At 35.3% G+C, this 20,899-nt stretch overlaps 1 protein-coding gene across 1 annotated transcript in view; it reads left to right on the top strand.

Moving 5' to 3' along the window:
* Positions 1 to 20,899, top strand: part of puf (ubiquitinyl hydrolase 1 puf) — a 1,022,896-nt gene that overhangs the window by 414,231 nt on the left and 587,766 nt on the right. The window contains exons 32-34 of the mRNA XM_090376705.1: positions 1,436 to 1,684; positions 8,203 to 8,358; positions 17,876 to 17,986. Of these exons, the coding sequence (XP_090232831.1) occupies positions 1,436 to 1,684; positions 8,203 to 8,358; positions 17,876 to 17,986 (516 nt within the window). The remainder of the gene's footprint in view (positions 1 to 1,435; positions 1,685 to 8,202; positions 8,359 to 17,875; positions 17,987 to 20,899) is intronic.

Here is a 20,899-nt window from a genome sequence, read left to right as displayed (position 1 = left end):
TTTCCTTTCCTACTGGTCCAGAAGGAAAGGAATGAACCATAGCATGCAGTGAACTTTTCATTTCTTTTCTTTTTGCATTTTTTGCTAAAAATTTCGTAATCTACAAAGCTTACTTAATCCTCCCCATTGCAGACTATTTTATACTTACTGTAGGTGTTTGTATCCTCTGATAATTTGTGTGCAACCCACGCATTTTTCTTCTCTGTCACAAATCTCGTCAGTACACGACATCCATTTATGTCTAAGCCCCGCAGAGTATATCTTAGTATAAAAAGCCTAGTAACTTCTACGATTACTTACCTGAATGTTTCCCATTTAGAATTTGCTGTTGTTAGCGTCGTAAGTTGATCCCACTAAATAGATTTTAGGAACAGATTGAGACCATTGTAATCACCCTTATGAAACCAAAATCCAATCTCCTCTTTTCCTTTAACAGTAGTTATATCTTTAAGTAGGTCATGCAACAATGTGCTGATGTCACTGCCACCTAGTGGTTCCTTTATTTGGAGATTCCAAGGCACAAAGAGTCTACCAGTAATGAGATCAAGTCCTTGTCTCTCTGACCTGCTGGTATAGAAAACAGTCATCCGTTAAATTCACACGTCTATCTTGATTGACGTGTGAGTTTATATAGACGTGTGTATCTATCTTGATATCTCACATCTCTATTTTAATTTCAAGATTTTAACTTTCCAGAAAACGCTTGCTACTGTGTGAATATCTACATGTTCCAGTCACTATCTGGAAAGTTAAAATCTCTGATCGTAAGTCATTATGATTTACTGAACAATTCTGTTTGTCCTTACAGTTGTTCATTGTACTCATCATTCAATTTAAGTCCTACTCTATTGTTTTTCCAGTGTGCTTGTTACAGACCAAACTTTGTTGAGTATTGGAAAAGTTGCCTCTGCAAATGGTTGTGGTTGACATTTTGAAGAAATTCAAAAGTCAAATTGTAAATTGTATTTTGCGTTTGTATTTGTACTTTGCATTTGTCAGTGTTAAACTTCAGTTGCCACTTCTCAGCCCATCTGCCCAAATTTTCTAGATCCTGTTGCAGTAACACACTGCCATTACTGTCATTAACAACCCTGCCAACCTTTTAATCATCTGCAAACTTCGACACTAAGCCTGATTTACCTTCATCAGTATCATTGATAAATAAACAAAACAACAGTGGACCCAACACCGAACCCTGTGGGTCTACATGACCTTTTACCAAATTAAAAAATTCTGGATGGATTGTTGAATTACTTTTAGAATGAGCAGATGTGTTGGCATGAAAAAGTTTGGAATATTATTTTTTAGTGGTTTATTTTTTTTATTTTTTGCACATACTTTTGATGCACCCTACATATAATTTTTTTTTGTTTATTTATTATTTATTTATTATTATTATTATTATTATTATTATTATTATTTTTTTTTTGTACAGACTATGCTGCAGATGATGAGTGATGTAGAATCGGTGCTGAAAGTGTTGCTGTCAGTCCTCTATGATGCAGCTTTACCTTGTGATCCAAACCAATACAAAACTGGGTTCTGGGGAAGAGCACAAGTTGTTCATTGTGCAATGACATTGTTGGTATCATGGGCATTTTCAGAGCCTCTGGTGAAAACCTTTCTTTTTCAACAGCCAGATTTGGATGCTTGGCTGAAACGACTGGTATTAGATGATCCAGAGGTAAATACCTTTTGTATATTTTTAAAGATTTGTAAATAAGAAAATATCCAAATACATAACATAAGAATATTATGATATATTTATAATATTTGATCTAACGTGAAATTTATTTAATATGATTAATATTAATATAACTTTAATATATCAACCACCTGCTAATTAATTCAGCTTGTTTGTATATAATGATTGCTTGAATTTTATGTTTATATTATTATCATGGTATTTTGATACATAAGAAGTCTTCTGGTGCCTTTAACATTAGTGCATTAAATAACAAAATAAGAAATGCTGATATACATGGATGAGCAAAAACATTATGATCAGCGAGTCGTTATGCAAATTTAAGCAACTGCTGGTGAATTATGCGACATGCGCAGGTCAAGACACTGTATTAAAAACACTTGATACTGAGCTCCATTAATCAGTGTTACTCTTTTTCTTCAAGTAGGAAAGGCAGCGGACTTGAGCAAGTTTGACAAAGGCCAAATTGTAATGGCCAGACGACTGGGTCAGAGCATATCCGAAACGGCACAGCTGGTGGGGTGCTCAGGGTTAGCCGTGAGGGTCAACCTACCGAAAGTGATCCGAGAAGGGGAAACCCACGAACTGCCAGCAAGGTGTTGGACAACCATGGCTCATCGATGCTCGAGGTGATCGAAGGCTCTCCCAGATGGTATGTGGCAACAGAAGGGTGACTGTGGCGTAATTAGCCAGTAATTGGAATGCTGGTGACGGGAGTAATGTGTCACAACACAAAGTACATCGAACTCTACTGAAAATAGGGCTGCGAGCCTCAGGCTGCTCAGAGTGCCCATGCTAACCACGATTCACCAGCACCTACAATGGGCATGCAAGCATTGAAACTGGACCTTGAGTGATTGGAAGAAAGGTGTCTGGTCCAATGAATCATGTTTCCAGTTGCACCCTATGAATGGCCTAGTATATGTGTGTCATTTACCTGGGGAAGTGATGGCACCTGGATGCACTGTGGGACAAAAACAGGCCGGTGGCGGTGGTGTCATGCTTTGGGCAATGTTCTGCTGCAATACCCTGGGTTCAGTCATCCCTGTCTTGGGCACTCTGACATCTACCATATATCTAAACATCATTGCTGACCAGGTACACCCTTTCATGGCAATGGTATTCCCCTCCGGCGGTGCTGTCTTTCAGCAGTATAATGTGGCATGCCACACCGCCCGGATTGTTTGAGACTGTTTGTGGAACACAAGAAAGACTTCCAGGTATTTCTGTGGTCTCCAAATTCCCCAGACATCAGTACCATCGAGCATCTGTGGTTTGTGTTGAAACAGCATCTCAACCACAGACCTTACAAGAGGTAAAGGATCTGCTGGTTACATCTTGGCACCAGATACCACAAGGCACATTTAGAAAACTCGTAGAGTCCGTGTCTCACCGAGTACAAGCTGTTTTGGCTGCACGTGGAGGACCAACATCATATTAGGTAGGTGGTCATAATGTTTTGGCTCATCGGTGTATACCCACCAAGTTATGTAGGTATATATCTGCATTTTTATTTTTAATTAGGATAAAATTTATATTTAGTATGTTTTTGGCATTATCGTTAATTTTATTTTGATGATACTGTTTTATTATTGTTCCAAATTTAAAATATAATTCATGTGATTAAATACATTAAATGTTGCTATCTTATATTAACTATCATCATTATGCTGTAGAGCTAGCTGCTACTACTCTGATTTTTAGATTATAAATACTGACTCAAAATATATCTTTTCATAATATTACACACATGCACACAAGAATAAACTGATTGTAACACTCTTGCTTATGGTGCTTTCCCACTTTTAACTCTCTTTCCTTCTGACACCATGGTCAATGAACTGCCATGCATTTTTTAAATGTCTATAACATATAGCATGATTTAAATTGCTTCTCAGCTTATATAACCCTTTTTAGGTTTCAACTTTCCTTTCTCTTGGTTTTAGTTTGTGGAAAGTGATGCAAGAGACTAAATTCTAGGAATCATTTATGGTGCAATTTGTTTATTTCATAGAAAAAGCTTCAATAGTAGTAATTGTCTATGACAGTATAGTGGTTTCACTGTATGTAATTCATTGCAAGTCTTCATTTGAATCCAATCACAGACTTGAGGAACTTCTAAATGCCTCTTTGTGTTAGGGAAACTAAGTGTAAGGACAGGTGCATGTACTTGCATGTACACCAATGCTAGGAGTATCGTCAAATAAATTTGATGAATTTGAAGAGCTTGTCAATTCATCAAAGGTGGATATTGTTGGGATATCAGAGACATGGTGTCACACAGATATAAGGAATGCAGAATTGGAATTTGAGGAGTAAAATGGGAACATGGAAGGGTAGAGGGGGTTCTGCTATTAGTTAAGAAACATAAAATCTAAGGCAGGGCATCCAATTGACATTGGTGGACAGTGCAATTGGGTCAGTTTGGTGCAAAATAGCACTGGGAAAGCAAAAATTAGGGTAGCAGTGTGTTATAGGTGTAATGACTCTGATGAGTGTACAATGAACAATTATTCATAGAAATAGAGTGGGCCAGTAAATCAGATTGTCTTTTAATGAGAGATTTTAACTTCCCAAATATTGACTGGATCTTGTGGGTTGGTCTCTTGCACACTAGCAAGAGTTTGTGGATTTACTGGATGATTGTTTTCTACAGCAGCATGTTTGAGCGGCAACCAGAGGAAGTAATACTCTTGATCTGATTATTTATGCATTAAGAATTTGCTGATAAAGGAACCACTAGGTGGTATTGCACTAGATGACAGTTTAAAAACAGTCTCAGACAGTATTTAAATTCTATACAGTGGAACCAACTGATGATGTTACCCAAATTCTAAATGGAAAGCATTCAAGGAATTAATTTTGGAAGCTTCTAGGGTTTTCATACCAACTAAGAAATGCTGTTCAAGGTTTAGGCCCAAATGATGTCAGATAAACTAATGAGGCTCGTGGCAGAGAAGAATGCATGGAATGCGTATACATTATCAGAAGAATGTAGAAGACTAAGGTAGATAATAGCCAGTCTGTAATGAAGTCACAAATGAGGTCAGGCAAGCAAAAGCAGATTATGAGAAATCTTTGGCAAAGAATGCAAAGAAAAACACACATGAGGAGTTATTTAAGGAGGAGAAGGCTGGTTGTTTATCAAACTCTAACAGGGAGTTAAATGATTTTGTAATAACTGAGAGCAAAGTGCAGGAAAAATTGTTGATGTTAAACATAATAAAAGCACCTGGGGTGTATAGGATCTATCCAGTTATATTAAAGGACGTGGCAAAGGATGTAAGCAAACCCTTAGCCATAATTATGAAAGCATCCTTAGACTTGGGGAAAGTCCCCAAGGACTGGAGATGTGCAAATGTATCTCCAATTCCAAAAGGGGGATCAAAGGGTACAAAAGTAATTACAGACCTGTTAGTTTAACTTCTGTTCCAGGGGAAAATAATGGAGTCACTGATTAAAGAAGCATTGCAGGATCATCTAGACAAGCTACAGTGATAATTCAGGCACAGCATGGATTTGTTAAGGAAAAGTCTTGTCTGACAAATTTGATTGAATATTATGATGTGATTACAAAGGAACTGGATGCAAAAAATAATTTTTATATCATATACGGAAAGCTTTTGATACTTTTGATACTTTTCACATGGAAGACTACTGTACAAATTGGAGCAGTATGGCATTAAGGGTAAGTTGCTACAATGGACAATGTTCTTCATGGACTAATTATTAGTGGAGTTTCCCAGGGTTCGTTGTTGGGGCCATTTTTGTTTTGTTTATTTATTAATGATATTAATGAAGATATATCAGGCCTGATGTCTAAGTTTGTAGATGATATATAGGTTGGCAGGGTTGTTAATGACAGTATGCTCCTGCAACAGGATATAGAAAAGTTGGACAGATGGGCTGAGAAGTGACAACTGAAGTTTAACGTTGAGAAATGTAAAGTGCTGTATGGGTAGCAATAACCCCAGAGAAAAGTACCAACTCTGTGGTACTGCACTCAGGGTAGTGAAAAATGAAAAAGACCTGCGGGTAGTTGTGCATTCAGATATGAACTTTTCTGAGCAATGCAGACAGGCTGCCAGAGTAGGTCATGGGGTCTTGTTAATAATATACAGGAATTTTGCTAGCAGGGATAAGGTTATTATAAGGCAATGGTCAAACCACATCTTGAGTACTGTATACAGGCCTGGAGGCCTCTCATTTTTAGGTAGGATGTAGAGTTGCTAGAACAAGAAGGGCAACAAGACTGGTGAGGAGAACAAACAGTGCTCTTGCCAAGAAATGTTTAAGTCTGCAAATTGCAGCATCTGGAGACTATGGCACTTGTGATGTGATCTGATTGAGTTTTATAAGGCCTTGAATGGTTTGAGCAGGCTCAATTCTGATGGGATTCTTCCTCTTGTTCAGATTGCGAACCTGAGGCGACATAAACTCAAATTGAGGAAGACAGTTGTAGAATAGATGTGTGGAAATTTGCCTTTAGCCAGCGGGTAGTTGATTGCTGGAACAAACTTCCATCTGTCATTGTGGAAATCGATACATTAAATAAATTGAAGTTATGGACAAATCTTTGGAGTGAATGGATGGGTGAAATGGGTAGTGTTTTTTTTTTTGGCTGATGCTGTAAGCTTGCTTTCTTGCATCATATACATCTGCTAATAGCAATGCTAATCTAAAGCGGAGGGGGTTTCCCCCTGTATGTCATCCTGATTTTTCAGCTTGCTCAGTGTTTAATTCAATCCATGAATACACATTTATTATGTATATATGAGTTTGTTTTCATGAGCCAATTTGAATGTTGTATGGACTGAAAAATCTAGATAACACAGTAGTATAGAGGTGTTATGTGATGGCAAACTATGGCCTAAATCACAGATGCACATAACAGCCACAAACAACAATTACGGTAGAAATGCCACTATTTATAACTCAGCATATAGAATTTATTACATTTATATATACTCACTTAAGCTTTTTTTTTTTTTTAAAGAACATCTACCTGTCCACTTTTCTTCCTGGTACAGTAATCAGTGTCGTATGTTTGTCTGTGTGTATGTGCATTCAACATAGCATCAATAAAAACGTTATGAAGTCCCTTTCACTGACAGTAAAAATTACTCATTATTTTCTTGAATGACAGTATTATTATTATTATTATTATATTAATAAAGCATATTATAATATTAATTAAGCATTTATAATGTTTATAATACTTAATGTGTGTGTGCATATGTATTTTAATAAAATCTCTCTAAAAATCTTATTGTTTAACAGCATGAAAAAAAGGTCGGTGTCAGTGTATCTACATTGGTACCTTCAACAATCAGAGTACATTAAGGTTACAGCTTTTCAACTTTTTATTTTTTATTTATTTATTTATTTTTTATTAGAACCCCAAGCACAAGAGGTATTTGAACTGTGCATGGGTTGAAGGTTGAGAAGATGAAAGAAGATACTTTTTGACATTAGACTTGAATTTCTGTAGATTGTAATTTTCAGGAAATACATATGAAGGAAGGTTGTTCAAGAAAACGAAATTTGAATGAATAAATGAGGAAGAATAAAAGTTGATTCTGTGAGTTGGACAATAAAAGGATGTTGACTGATTGTGGCACGTGTTCAGACTGGTTAGGAAGAGAGAATGGAAATTATAGAAGACATTTAGAAAAGCAGTACCCATGGGAGTATCTATAGAAAAGGCATGCAGCAGAAACAGAACGTCTATGAGACAGAGAGTGGAGAAACTTTGTTAGAGATGAGCACTGCTGTACCTAGACTTCTGTCAGCCCCGGGCGAAATATTCATCTCCCCCCCCCCCCCCCCCCCCAATTTAATGTTAAATTCGTAAAATTGAAAAATAAATGAAACCCAAAAATTATTCAAATCATAATTATTTATTTAAACTTTAATGACTATTGGATTTCTTCATGTAACTTTTTGGCATCAATTTCGCTGCTCCTGGCTTTGCCATTAAAATTTCTTCAAGGTGTTTACATTTTGTTTCTATTGCACTTTCAAATAAATTCATGAAGTTTTCTGATTTTAGGATAAGATGAAAAGCTGAGAATATTTCATTCATCTGATCAAATCTTTCTTGTAAGTTAACAATAGCTACATTGATTGTTATATTAAAAAAAAATCCATTTCAAACCTTTTGGTTGGATCAATAGAGCATTCATCTGATGTTTCGTATTGAACAAATTTGTTCTGTACCAAAATATTTTTCTTGAAATATAAAAATTAGAAAAACATCATGTGCACAGCAGACTTCTTTCCTTTCCTTTTTTTTTTTTAGCTTATTTTCCCAAAAAAAAAGGGGGAGTCTCCTTAATACTTTTCAGAACTAGCCCCAATATAGTACCATAATTAGAGTTTATTGTAATATGTAATATATGTTGAGCTGAATTGCAAAATAGGTGAAAGAAGAAAATATGAATAAATAATAAAAAAAATATTTTTAGATCATTATATATATATAATTTATTTGACAGCCTCCTTTGCGGCGTGAATCTTGCACTGGTTTGTATCGTCTCTGTTTGGGGTCAACTTTTGAGGGAAAGACAGGACATGGTTTTATTGCACCATTGCTGAATAGTCTTTTAAGTTTTCTGACTGTTGCCCAGAATATGCGCCCACCTCGCCCAGATGTAAGTTTACAGTAATATAAATGTATTTAAGTCCATTAAAAATTGTACTATATTTAGTATGCTTACATTATTACTGTAATTAAACAGAATATTTATTTCAAATTCTGATTTTAGGACAGAATTTTGCATTTGGCATTGGATGTACATGAAAATATATCAAAAGAGAGTGATTATAATCTTAGACTGAGGAATGGTTTCTTAAGAAATCATTCTTCAGTGTAAGATTGTATGCTGTTATAAACTTTGGCTTTGAAGTAAGTAAAAGGTTGACAAAGAAATCAGAAACAAGAATATAGTAGAGTAAAAATTTGAAAACTCGTGTAGAGTTAGCCCTTGTGCCAAAAATACCAACAACAACAACATGTATAGAGTTACTACAGAGTATAGAGTTATTAAATGAGGAAATGTTTTACTGTATTCTACCTCTGTTAGACTTCTTCCAGTGGAAATACCAATGTTGGATGCAATATAATCTTCCTTCTGTGATGCTCCTTAGCTTTTCTTTTATTGCACCACCTCCTCTGTGGACTTAGAAGCAGCTTGTAAGCTTCTTGCCTGTGATTCCTCTTAGTACAAGGGTAAAATGAAATGAACTACATAACTATTATTCAGATATTTCTTGGTTGGATTACTTTTTAAATTTCTTGATTATAACACTTATTTTCCAACAATGTTGGAAAATAAAACTTATCTTCATTGCATCCATATCTCTAGCTTTGTAGTATGAATAAATATTAATAACTTATAAATTTTTCCTGTAAGTGCAATGCTGTAATTGGAGATTGCATTCCTGATGGAGTTCCAAAAAGCACATTTTTATTCGGTTTAGTTCAAATCACCAACAATCAAGATTCCGAATAAGCCTAAACTCTGATATTCAAAATGCCAACTGTGCATGTAGTCAGACTGCAGATAGTTCAAAATGCAAACTACCTCAAAACACATTCATCTCAAATCTTGACAGGTTATACAGTTTTATAGCTAAGGCTTAAAGTACTGTCTTTTAACTCATTAAATTTTTTTAGCAAAAGCTTATTTCCCAGTACTCACCTCTTAAGATCCATAATTATTGTTTAAATTCCATAAGAAAAAGTGAAAGTAAAAAAAAAAAAAAAAAAAATAACAATATAACTAAATAAGAGCATGCCCTGGGGAAGAAGAAATGCACTACTCTTTCCCTAGTCTATAAAAACTATAATGTAATATCAGTAAACAAGAGTCTAAATGTAGGACTTTCCATGCATTCATCATCATTTGGTTATAAGGTATACACAAGGAGAATTCTTTTATAGTAGCTTCAACTCCCATGATGCATTGCGCTAAACACATGGAAGTTTTAGACGTGTTAAGCACCATATTGACGAAAGATTGCTGGGTAATTTCACGTTTTGGATTTCATGTGAAGAGTTTTGTTGGAACCATTCTATTGTTAAGACTTCATACTGAAGTATTCTATGATTAGAATTTAACTTAATCCATGTCTATTAGTGGATTATGATTACAGGATTGTGCATGTTATGTGAGTTCAGTGCCAGATTGGTTTCATTTTAAACTATTGTAATGCTAATATACCCTTTTGTTTGCTGTCTTAGATGATCCGTATTTTGTGGTAGTTCTACCTATGTAACAGGCATCACACCCTGGTTGGCATTTAATGAAATAAATTATATTGTTTGTGTCTTGGATATTGTAATTATATGACTCTTTATAATTACTAAAGAAGGCGTCTAGTTTATTATATGAGGAAAAGAAAGTGTAATGTTTGTACCTATAAAAACATTGCAAAGTTGTTATACCACAAAATACAGATCATCTAAGACAGCAAACACAAGGGCATACTATTATTACAATACAGCCACTCCCCGACTTACGTAAGGTTTGTCTTCTGTGGAACTCTGCGTAAGTAGACTTTTACGTAAGTTGGAATTTCCTTAAAGGCTTATGCAGCACTTGCAACTATGCTTGCTGAATTTGATTGAAGCAAAAAAGAAATGTTCAACGAACATGTAAATAGAATTATTTATTCAATTTTTTTTTATCTCATGCCTAGAAAAAATTACAAAAGTGTGCAATTACAAAAATTATAAAATTACAAAAAAGGGAGGGGACAGGCATAACATCAGCAAGTTTTACCTTTCGAGCATCATTGCCAGAGTCAATGTCTCCAGCTGATAAGTATGTTGCTGCAGAGGGCTGTGGAAATTTAGAAGGGGTTTTTTTCGAACACACATCACAAAATTTCTCTGCACTTGCAGAATCGGCACTGGCGACTTCACTGCTATGTCACTACTTTAACAGGGAAACCAGTGTGATGCTTGGACCTATTAAACCACCCGTTGCTTGCCATGAACTTGGCTTGGGGTTTGCCGTACTTATCCTTAATATCGTCATAATACTTCTTGCTTTTGCTTGAATGGTCATTAAACTCAGGGCACTTGCTTCTGAATCTGATTTTCTATCCATGTCATTAATTAGTTTTCCATCTTTGATATTAGCACCTTATCACTGTTCATCCTAAATGTGTTGATCCTTTAACACATTCTTTTATACGTGTACTGTCCTTTAAAATAGTATTCACTGTTGAAGCAGCGAGACCTAATTTCCATGCAATAGATGAAAAACTTTGACCTGCTTCGTACTTCTTAATCATCTTCATTTCTAAATCAATTTTGTTTGGTTGGTTTCCTAGCACTGCCACCACTTGCACTTTCCCTTCATCATTGTAATAAGTAGGAATGAAGAGAAGATTCTGAAAATTTATTTATGTTTTTTATATGATTGAAGATTTCAGTGAAGGGTAAACACATTTCACCATAATAACGTAAAATCCCACACAATTCCAGTTATCAGGATTATCACAGTGCAATAGTATCGAGTTTACTACCCGTTTATAATAAATTGCACTAACAGAAAAGCCCAATAAACTGGAACGTGCAAATTGTTTTTATTGTTTTATGGTCACATCCAGAAATGTGCTTTAGAAAAATATCAACAAAGGCATTCAAAATTGGTTCTTATAATGGAACATGATAATGATGAAAGGGTAGCACTCCATTATAAAAATAACCTTTTAGAGATAAATAACTTAGTTATATGGCAAAAATTTCAACTTTTGAGGTCTTGGAACGAATTCTGGGGGGGGGGGGCGTGTTATTGATTTCACATTGCAATGTTTTCACAATACCTCCATTTATCCCCACGGGATGCAAAATACATTTCCACGATTTTTTAAGTTTGGCACTGGACCAATCTGGCACTGAACTCACACAACATGCACAATCCTCTATAATCATAATCCACTAATAGACTCTGTAATCACTTTAATTAATTAATTAATTAAATTCTAATCATTCTAATCTTTCATCAATATGGCACTTAACACAACTAAAAATCCATGTGTTTATTAGTGCAATCCATCGTAGGAGTTGGAGCTACTATAAAAGAATTTACCTTGTGTGTATCTTATAACCAACTGATGACGAACACATCAAAAGTCCTATGTTTAGACTCTTGGTTATCAATATTACATTATAGTTTCTTTTTATGTAGTTTTTATAGACGACAACCAGGGAAAGAGCAGTGCACTTCTTCCCCAGGGCATGGTCTTATTTATTTATTCATATAGTTAATTTTTTTTTACTTTCACTTTTATTTCTTATGTAATTTAAATGATAATTATGAATCATAAGAGGCGAGTACTGGAAAATAAGCTTTTGCTAAAAAAATTTAATGTTGACAAGTTTGAAATGCTACGAGGAGTGTTCAATAAATTATCTACCTACCTATAAAGGAAATGAGATAGAGGGGGAAATTTACTTTTATTTTTCAATGTAACTCCCCTGAACTTCATTACACTTGGCAATGAGGAGATACCTGACAAAATTCTTTGTCCTGTCTATTAAAGAATGCAGAAACAGTAGACTTCATTTCATTGTAATCAGCAAAGTGACGTCCACACAGGTTTTCTTATGGTGTTGAAGCAGCAAATATCCATCCACCTTACAGGTGGATGGATATTTGCTGCTTCAACACCATAAGAAAAGCCTTCCTGTAAATGGCTCATCCTCGATAGGCTCTCTTGTGAATTGTTTTGACCAGAATTTCACCTGGCACTCTGAAGGTGCACTGTTGCCATATGCAACCATACATGAGCCAAATGGTATTCCTTTCATGAATGGCATTTGGCCCATTTTCTTCTTTTGTGAGAAACTTGATGACTGAAAGATGCTCCAATTTCAGAAAATCCATATTTTGATACAGGTGTCTTCCTTCTTTCTGTTACAGCAGCACAACCTAGAGAAACATAGTGGGATGAAAACTAGGATGATTTAAGTTGAGTTGTGAAGAAACATCATTGAAATATAGCTGTGGGAAGTACTTTAAGTAGATAATTTATTGAATGCCCCTCATAAAAGGTTCAGTACACTTTTGTAGTACCAACTTTATCAAAATGGCAGCTGTTTCTGGCAAAAACTTGGATGTATTACCCACTGATTATTATTATGTGGAAAGTAAAATATTTTCTTTTTTATACCAGTTTTAATGGAATCAGTCAAGTTCTACTATTATTCTTCTTCTCTTTTTCCAAATTTTTTTTTTTTTTTTTTTTGAGTAGAGTTTTATACAGATTTTGAAATCCTTAAAATTGAGTGCTGCACTGAAAAGAATTAAACATCTATGCAATACTGTTATAAATGATCTTGATACATGTCCTTGAAAACTCAAGACATGTATATGTCTGTCTTTTCCTAAGTATGGGCTTGCATCTCTTGTATGTTTTCTTTGGACATCCCAAGCAATTATGATCTTGATTCCATGCTTAAAAGGCTTATTTGAGATATATATATATATATATTAAATGTTATTTAAAGTCAAAGTAACAGTTGATGGAAAAATAAATGAATGAACAAGAACTTAACTGTAACTGTACATTGTTACAGTTGAAAATGTCCATCAATAGTCTTAACAGACCATTGATGGACATTTTTTCCCTGAGGTTTTCTTTAGAAGGCACTATTTTTAGGTCACCTGGCAGAAATTTAATATCTTTGTACATAGAAGATTGATTTATTGCATTACTGAATGCTGGTAATTGATAAATTTTATGACATTTACTGAATACTTCTTCATTAATATCTGGATATTTATCTGAAAGTGTATATTGAGATTTTTTTGCTGCCATTATTTGTAGGTTGAATATTGTCTTTTTCTAAATGGTCTTCTGCCTCACTGCCAGAGGATTTTTCTTTCTCACTATCATCTTTAGGGATAAAAGGGTTTACATATTCATGAAAATCATCAGAAGGAAATAAAACAACACTACTGGATTTTTTCTAAGACATTTTTGCAATTAACTTTTCTAACAAAATTTCTAACTTATGATAATAATAGATAGTGAAATTGATGATATACTACTAACTGGGGAAGGAGAGAGAGAGAGAGAGAGAGAGAGAGAGAGAGAGAGAGAGAGAGAGAGTTATAAGCAAAATGTGAACATTCCATTGTGTAAGTGATATGAAAATAATGCTTGCTCAGTTTTACTGATTTTTAATTCTTGGAGTTTGTTGCTGAATACAAGCCATTATATTCTTGGATAATAACTTTGCTGAAAATACAGTAAATCTCTTACACAATGTGTTGACTATGACATGCTGCCTCTATAAGCACATGAAATTAAAAATGCTAACCACACTATAAAAAAACTATTTTTTATTTCATTTTGAATTAACTGAGTTATAGTCATCTGGAGTAATCACAGGTTGGAGATGATGCACAAGCAGCATTAGAAATTTATGACTCCAAAGTGAAGCATAGTGAAGGATTATCATAAATTTTATGAGCCATAGTATTCTAGAGTTAAACTCCAAAGCAATACATATAGTTACTGAAGTTGCCAAGCTCATAAAATGAACTGTGAGTTTGGTAACTATATGAAAAAGTGCTTGCTTTACTGTGAAATAGAAATAAAAAAAAATATTGAAGGTAATTTTGTATTTTATTCCACTTATTGCATGGAATAGAAGAAATTAAAACTTTGCTGTGTTTTATAGTGGCAGTGGAAATGCTGACAAAAGTTTATTTAGTTGAAGAATTCTGAAGTTCTTACTTGAGGTTCAAATGACTTATTCATGTTTGACATACTCAGCAGTTTGATGATGATGGTAAAGAAAATCTGCTCTCTGTCACTCTGCTTAATTTTGAAGTATTTAACTGATGGCAAATACTGTCAGACTGGGGCCGTTACATTATTGGGTTCTGTATGAAACTTGTCCATTATTTTTTGAGGGTTTACTGTATTAATACATAAATTAACAATAAATTATATCAACTTTATCATTTTTCCCAATGCGTGTGTGGTTTATTAAAATTATATTTAAAAAAAGTGATACTCATGATACAGAAATTTTTACTTTTGTAGTAGGCATATTCTTGTTTTATTTTTTGATATTGGTAAGTTGGATCAGCATATGTTTTGTTGGTTCCTAGGAAGTTTTAGTTCCAATTCGATAAGGCCCCTCACCCCACTTGAGTTTTCATTCTTAAAGAAATCTATATACATAAATTAAAGCATATTTTAGATGTTTGGCCTTATTGAAAAATAGGAGTCAAAACAATGCAGGATTTTCAGTGCATATTTTCTTTGTCCCAGGGGACATTTTAATTTGATTCTGTACTGTCCCTCACTTTTCCCTTATAGAATCATTGCTGTAAATCTGTAACAGCAGCAATTCTTACCTATTTTAAAAATTCTGGACTTATTTAGAATATTCTTATGGATGTCTGTATCAAGTTTTATATCAATAAGTTAAACCATTTATCCTGTGTATCCCCTCTAAAATGATCTGCTATACAGATCTTGCCTCATAGATATCTATCATGTGGTGAAGTTTTGGTAAATGTTTCAGTACAGTAGAGAAGTCTATCTCCAATATATTTGATAATTGAATATGCCTTAAATGTAAGACATATGTTTTGCCTAGCTCATTATTTTATAAAAATGGTATAATTTTTAATTTTAATTTTTGTACTGTGAAATAAAATAATTTATTTTTATAAGAAATAAATAAAAAAAAATATTTCTCATTTCACAAGAAACAAATGTTTTAGTTTATGGATATATTATTATATATTTGTATTATATATTATATTTGTCATATTCACAACAGACTTGCCTTTTCTTCAAATTGCCCACACACCAAAGGCTGTAAGTAAATTATACTAACACCATATCCATTTTTCATATACACCGATTAGCCAAAACATTATGACCAGCGAGTCATTATGCAAATCGAAGCAACTGCGGTGCAGGTCAGGACACGGTATAAAAAACACCCGATGCTGAGCTCCGTTAATCAGTGTTACTTTTGTTCTTCAGATGGGAAAAGCAGTGGACTTAAGTGAGTTTGACAAAGGCCAGATGACTGGGTCAGAGTATATCTGAAACAGCACAGCCAGTGGGGTGCTCATGGTCAGTCATGGCTAGTACCTACCGAACGTGGTCCGAGGAAGGAGAACCCACAAACCGCCGGTGAGGTGTTGGACGACCACGGCTCATCAATGCTTGGGGGGCTCTCCCGGATGGTACGTCGCAGCAGAAGGGTGATTGTGGCGCAACTCACCAGAATTGGAATTCTGGTGATGGGAATAATGTATCACAACGCACAGTACATCGAATCCTGCTGAAAATGGGGCTGCTCCGAGTGCCCATGCTAACCATGGTCCATCGGCAACAGCACCTACAATGGTCTTGCGAGCATCGAAACTGGACCTTGAGTGATTGGAAGAAGGTCGTCTGGTCCGTTGAAATCCGGGTACGTGTGCATCGTTTACCTGGGGAAGTGATGGTGCCTGGCTACACCATGGGATGAAAACAAGCCGGTGGAGGTGGTGTCATGCTTTGGGTGATATTCTGCTGGGATACCCTCGGTCCAGTCATGGGATGAAAACAAGCCGGTGGAGGTGGTGTCATGCTTTGGGTGATGTTCTGCTGGGATACCCTCGGTCCAGTCATCCATGTGCTGGGCACTCTGATATCTACCACCTACCTAAACATCATTGCTAACCAGGTACACCCTTTCATGGCAACAGTCTTCCCCTCTGGCGGTGCCATCTTTCAGCAGGATAATGTGCCATGCCACACTGCCCGGATTGTTCGAGACTGGTTCGCGGAACATGAGGAAGACTTCCAGGTATTGCCCTGGCCTCCAAATTCTCCAGCCATCAATCCCATTGAGCATTTGTGATTTGTGTTGGAACAGCAACTTCGATCTGCAGCATCTCAACCACGGACATTACAAGAGTTAAAGAATCTGCTGGTTATGTGTTGGTACCAGATACCACAAGACACATTTAGAAATCTTGTGGTGTTTGTGCCTCACCGGGTACGAACTGTTTTGGCTGTACCTGGAGGACTAATATCATATATTGGGTAGGTGGTCATAATGTGTTGGCTCATCGGTGTACATGGATGAAGGTACTTATTTTAAAGCCCCCTTAGCCCATGTTTCTGAAAATGGGGATAAAACTACTTTGCCTGTAATTCAAAATGCAAAGATAAAATTTTTTATTTTTAAATATCTTTGTAAATGTATTTTTTGTTCAGAGAATAAATTCCATTACTTTTGCCCAACAATTTGTCTTGCTTAGTACAATCAGTACTAAGCAAGACAAATTTTGGTATTCGTAGTCGCATGTGAAAATATAACATCAAGTTGTCTATGGGTGAATACTTTGTTGCAGAAAACTACTATCACCTTCTATATAATTATATTAAAAAAAAAAAAAAAAAAAAAACCTAAGTAAATTATTTATGAACTGAGTTATAAAAAAATTTCTTTGAACTGAATGGTCAGCTTAACTAAGTCAGAGTTTCAATAAAATGGGATCGTATATTCTCTGTATATCTAGTTAAGAGCAGAAACTCAATTACTTTTTCTAGATGACTGACATCCCGTGCTGATGTATACATATCAGGAAATGCCCCCCCTCTCCTGTGGTTCCAGCAAAGCTCTAATGGCCTCTATTAATTGAAGTAGTTTGACAGTGCCTGGTGGATCACAACTGACATCAGAAGCAGCCCCAGGTCTATCAGTGCCCTGTGCGAGATTTTTTGGTGCATCCTCTCCGACTTGAAATTTACAGCAAATCTGTAAACTTTTCGGGCATTTTGCAACCCCTAAATTTTGGTCCCCTTTTCAGGGGAACCGCCCGATCATGTCTTAAGCCAGCCCTGACTGCCATATGCACTTCCTTGAGTTTTAATATGTATTTATGGTACACTAGAATATCATATGCTTTAGGAATTAAGCATCTGATACTCTAAAAATATTGAAAATTAAATTTTATTTTATGATCTAGTATAATGTGTGCAGATACGCTTATACAGTTTTTAGTATTTTAATTTTATGTTGAATTTGGCATATTTTGTCAGTTTTATCATATTTACAGTTTTAAATTTTTTGAGTCTATTCTATTTTAAATTATCTACATAACCTCATCTTTTGCATATTATTAATAGGAAGAAGAAAAAGAACCATATGGACCTGGATGCAAAGACTATTTTTGGCTTGTTTGTCGATTGGTTGATAGCTTAGATGAAGATACCCTACAAGAAAATTCCCAGGATCAGGTAATTTTAGTTATACATGTAACTACCTGTAATTACATGTAATTACTTGTTATACATGTAAAAGTCTAAGTTGCATTTTGAGTAACTTGTGTACTGTTTTGTAACTTTTAAATGCTATCTTCTTATCACTTGATTGTGTACTAAGTACAGCTCTTTGGCATGAAAAATATTCTGTCAAAATATTTTGGTTTAACCATATATTATTGTAGAATTTTGCTGAATCACACCCTTTTTAATTGAAGGTTAATGTCACATAATTCACTAGAACTGAGATTTTTATACAGCAGGCCCCCGTTATAACGCGGTTCGCTTTACGCTGATTCGCTATAATGCTGTTCTTATATTATAACCCGTATTTGACTATAACGCTGTCAAAACTCACTATAACGCTATTTTACTAGCATACAGATTGAATTTTTGGCAAATCCGTCTTCAGTCCAGTCTGTTTTGAGCCTTTTTTTTTTTTTTTTTTTGGCAAAAGGAGAAAATAGCCACCATGAAATTAACTACAGTAATTATTTTTATTTCTACTCTATGTACAAAATTGAAACTTTCAATATGCTCTATTTTCTTGGTGTGGATAGTTTCAAGGGAGAAATTCTTTTTTAGTACACAAGCTGAAAAAATTTACCATCCAGTGTCATATGTTGTTACGAAGTCTGCATTTTCTGTTCTGACCTGTAATAGAAAGATACTAAAAATAGATTTACTCCCTATCTCTTCTTTTGTTTTACTGTGGGAACTATAACTTGCGAAATGTTTTTCACACAATCAATCCCATGAGTGCTAAATGCGGTGCTGTTTCTTGTACAGTATTCTCTTGTCTTCTGAACTCCTCTGACCTTGTGGTCACGCGAAGTACATAAAATTTGTTTGTTTTACTGTTTTGGAAATTCCATAAACATTCTCCATGACTTACACCATCATTTATTACAGTATTTTCTTGCAATAAACAACCATTTGATTTTACTGCACGGTAAAATCGAACTTTTCAGATAAATAAAACATTTGTCACCGTCTTCAGCTCACTTGCCAGAGGAATTCTAGATATCATTCAGTGCATACAGTGTTAGACATACAGACAGTTTACTGTACTCGAACATCGTATCACAATCAGTGCAACGCAGTTACATTTGCAGAGAGTTATGGCGGATAAGAATGAAAAAGCAACAATGTCTGGACGCGGTGCAAAGATTGGAAAGGTAAAAAAAAACATTGAGTTTGAAAATTAAATTAGACGTTTTGAAGAGAATTGATTCCGGTCAAAGACAAGTGGATGTGTGCAATAATTTAGGACTGGCAGGTTCAACTGTAAGAACAATCATAAAAAATAAAGAATCAATTTTAGCAGCTGGAAAAACAGCTGTTCCCCTGCAGGCAACTAAATTGACCAGGGCTAGGCCGGCTATTATGATTGAAATGGAGAAACTTCTACATAATTTTATTGAAGACAACATTCAACGTAGAATTCCGTTAAGTTCAATTATTATTAAAGAAAAAGCGAAGAGCCTATACGAAGATTTAAAGGAAGCTCACCCCGAAAAAAACGTGGAACCATTTAACGCTAGTAAGGGCTGGTTTGATAGATTTAGAAAGCGCTATAACCTGCACAACATAGCAATACAGGGAGAAGCTGCAAGTGCAGATCAACAAGGAGCCGAAACTTTCAAAAAAGAATTTGTTAAAATTATTGAAGAGGGATGTTATACTGCTCAACAAGTTTTTAACATAGATGAAACAGGTCTTTTTTGGAAATGAATGCCTAAAAGAAGTTTCATATCGAAAGAAGAAAAAAACATGCCAGGCTTCAAAGCGGCGAAGGATCGGTTAACTTTGTTGTTGGGTGGTAACGCTGCGGGGGATTTTAAATTAAAACCCCTTTTAGTTTACCATTCCGAAAATCCAAGGGCTCTTAAAGGTTTAGCTAAATCAAACCTACCTGTCATCTGGAAGGCTAATAAAAAAGCTTGGGTAACCAGACCGCTTTTCATTGATTGGTATGCTGAGTTCTTCTGTCCTGCAGTGGAAAAATATTGTGCAAAAAATAACATTGGTTATAAAGCTATTCTAATCATGGACAATGCGCCAGGACACCCAAGTAAAGAGAGCTTAGAAGACTTGAACAATCACATAAAAGTTTTTTACATGCCTCCAAACACTACGTCTCTGATCCAACCAATGGACCAAGGAGTAACTTCCACATTTAAAGCGTACTACATAAGGAACACCTTTTCCCAAGCTATTAAAGCCATCAACACTGAAAATGTACCGAGTTTAAAGGAGTTTTGGAAATCCTATAACATTAAAACCGCCATCTACAACATTTCAAGTGCCTGGGATGAAGTGACTCAGAAAACCATGAATGGAGTGTGGAGGAAAGTTTGGAAAAATTGCATAAAGCATTCCCAGGAACCTGATGATTCCGTTGAAAATGTTAAAACACAAATTGTTGAGCTCGGAAAAGAAGCAGGATTACACGAAATTAACGAAGACATCGTACAAGAGATGATCGACAACGACAGGGATGGCCTCTCTAATGAAGAACTAATGGAAATTATAAAAGAACAAGAGCTTGCTATTGAGGGAGATGACGATCAAGATACTATAGATGAAGAACCGATGAAGTTGCTGACTGCAAAAGGACTTAGTGAAGCTTTTGAACACTTTGAAAAAATGTGTGATTATTTCCGGGAGAACGACCCTGACATGGAACGAAGTGCCAAGGTAATAAGAAATTTGAAGAAAGAAATGAATCCCTACATGTTGTTGTACAATGAGAGGAAGAAGGCCAAAGCACAACCCAAAATCGACTCATTTTTCAGTCCAAAGATACGAAAACTCGAGAGCACAGGGCCATCGAATTAATAAATTCATGATTTTCGTTAGTTAATTACCTCGTAATTATATGTGTAT

This window comes from Mastigoproctus giganteus, chromosome 6, assembly GCF_048544385.1.
Source record: "Mastigoproctus giganteus isolate SK-2022 chromosome 6, ASM4854438v1, whole genome shotgun sequence".
Classification (NCBI taxonomy): Eukaryota; Metazoa; Arthropoda; class Arachnida; order Uropygi; family Thelyphonidae; genus Mastigoproctus; species Mastigoproctus giganteus.
This window is presented reverse-complemented; position numbering and strand designations above follow the sequence as displayed.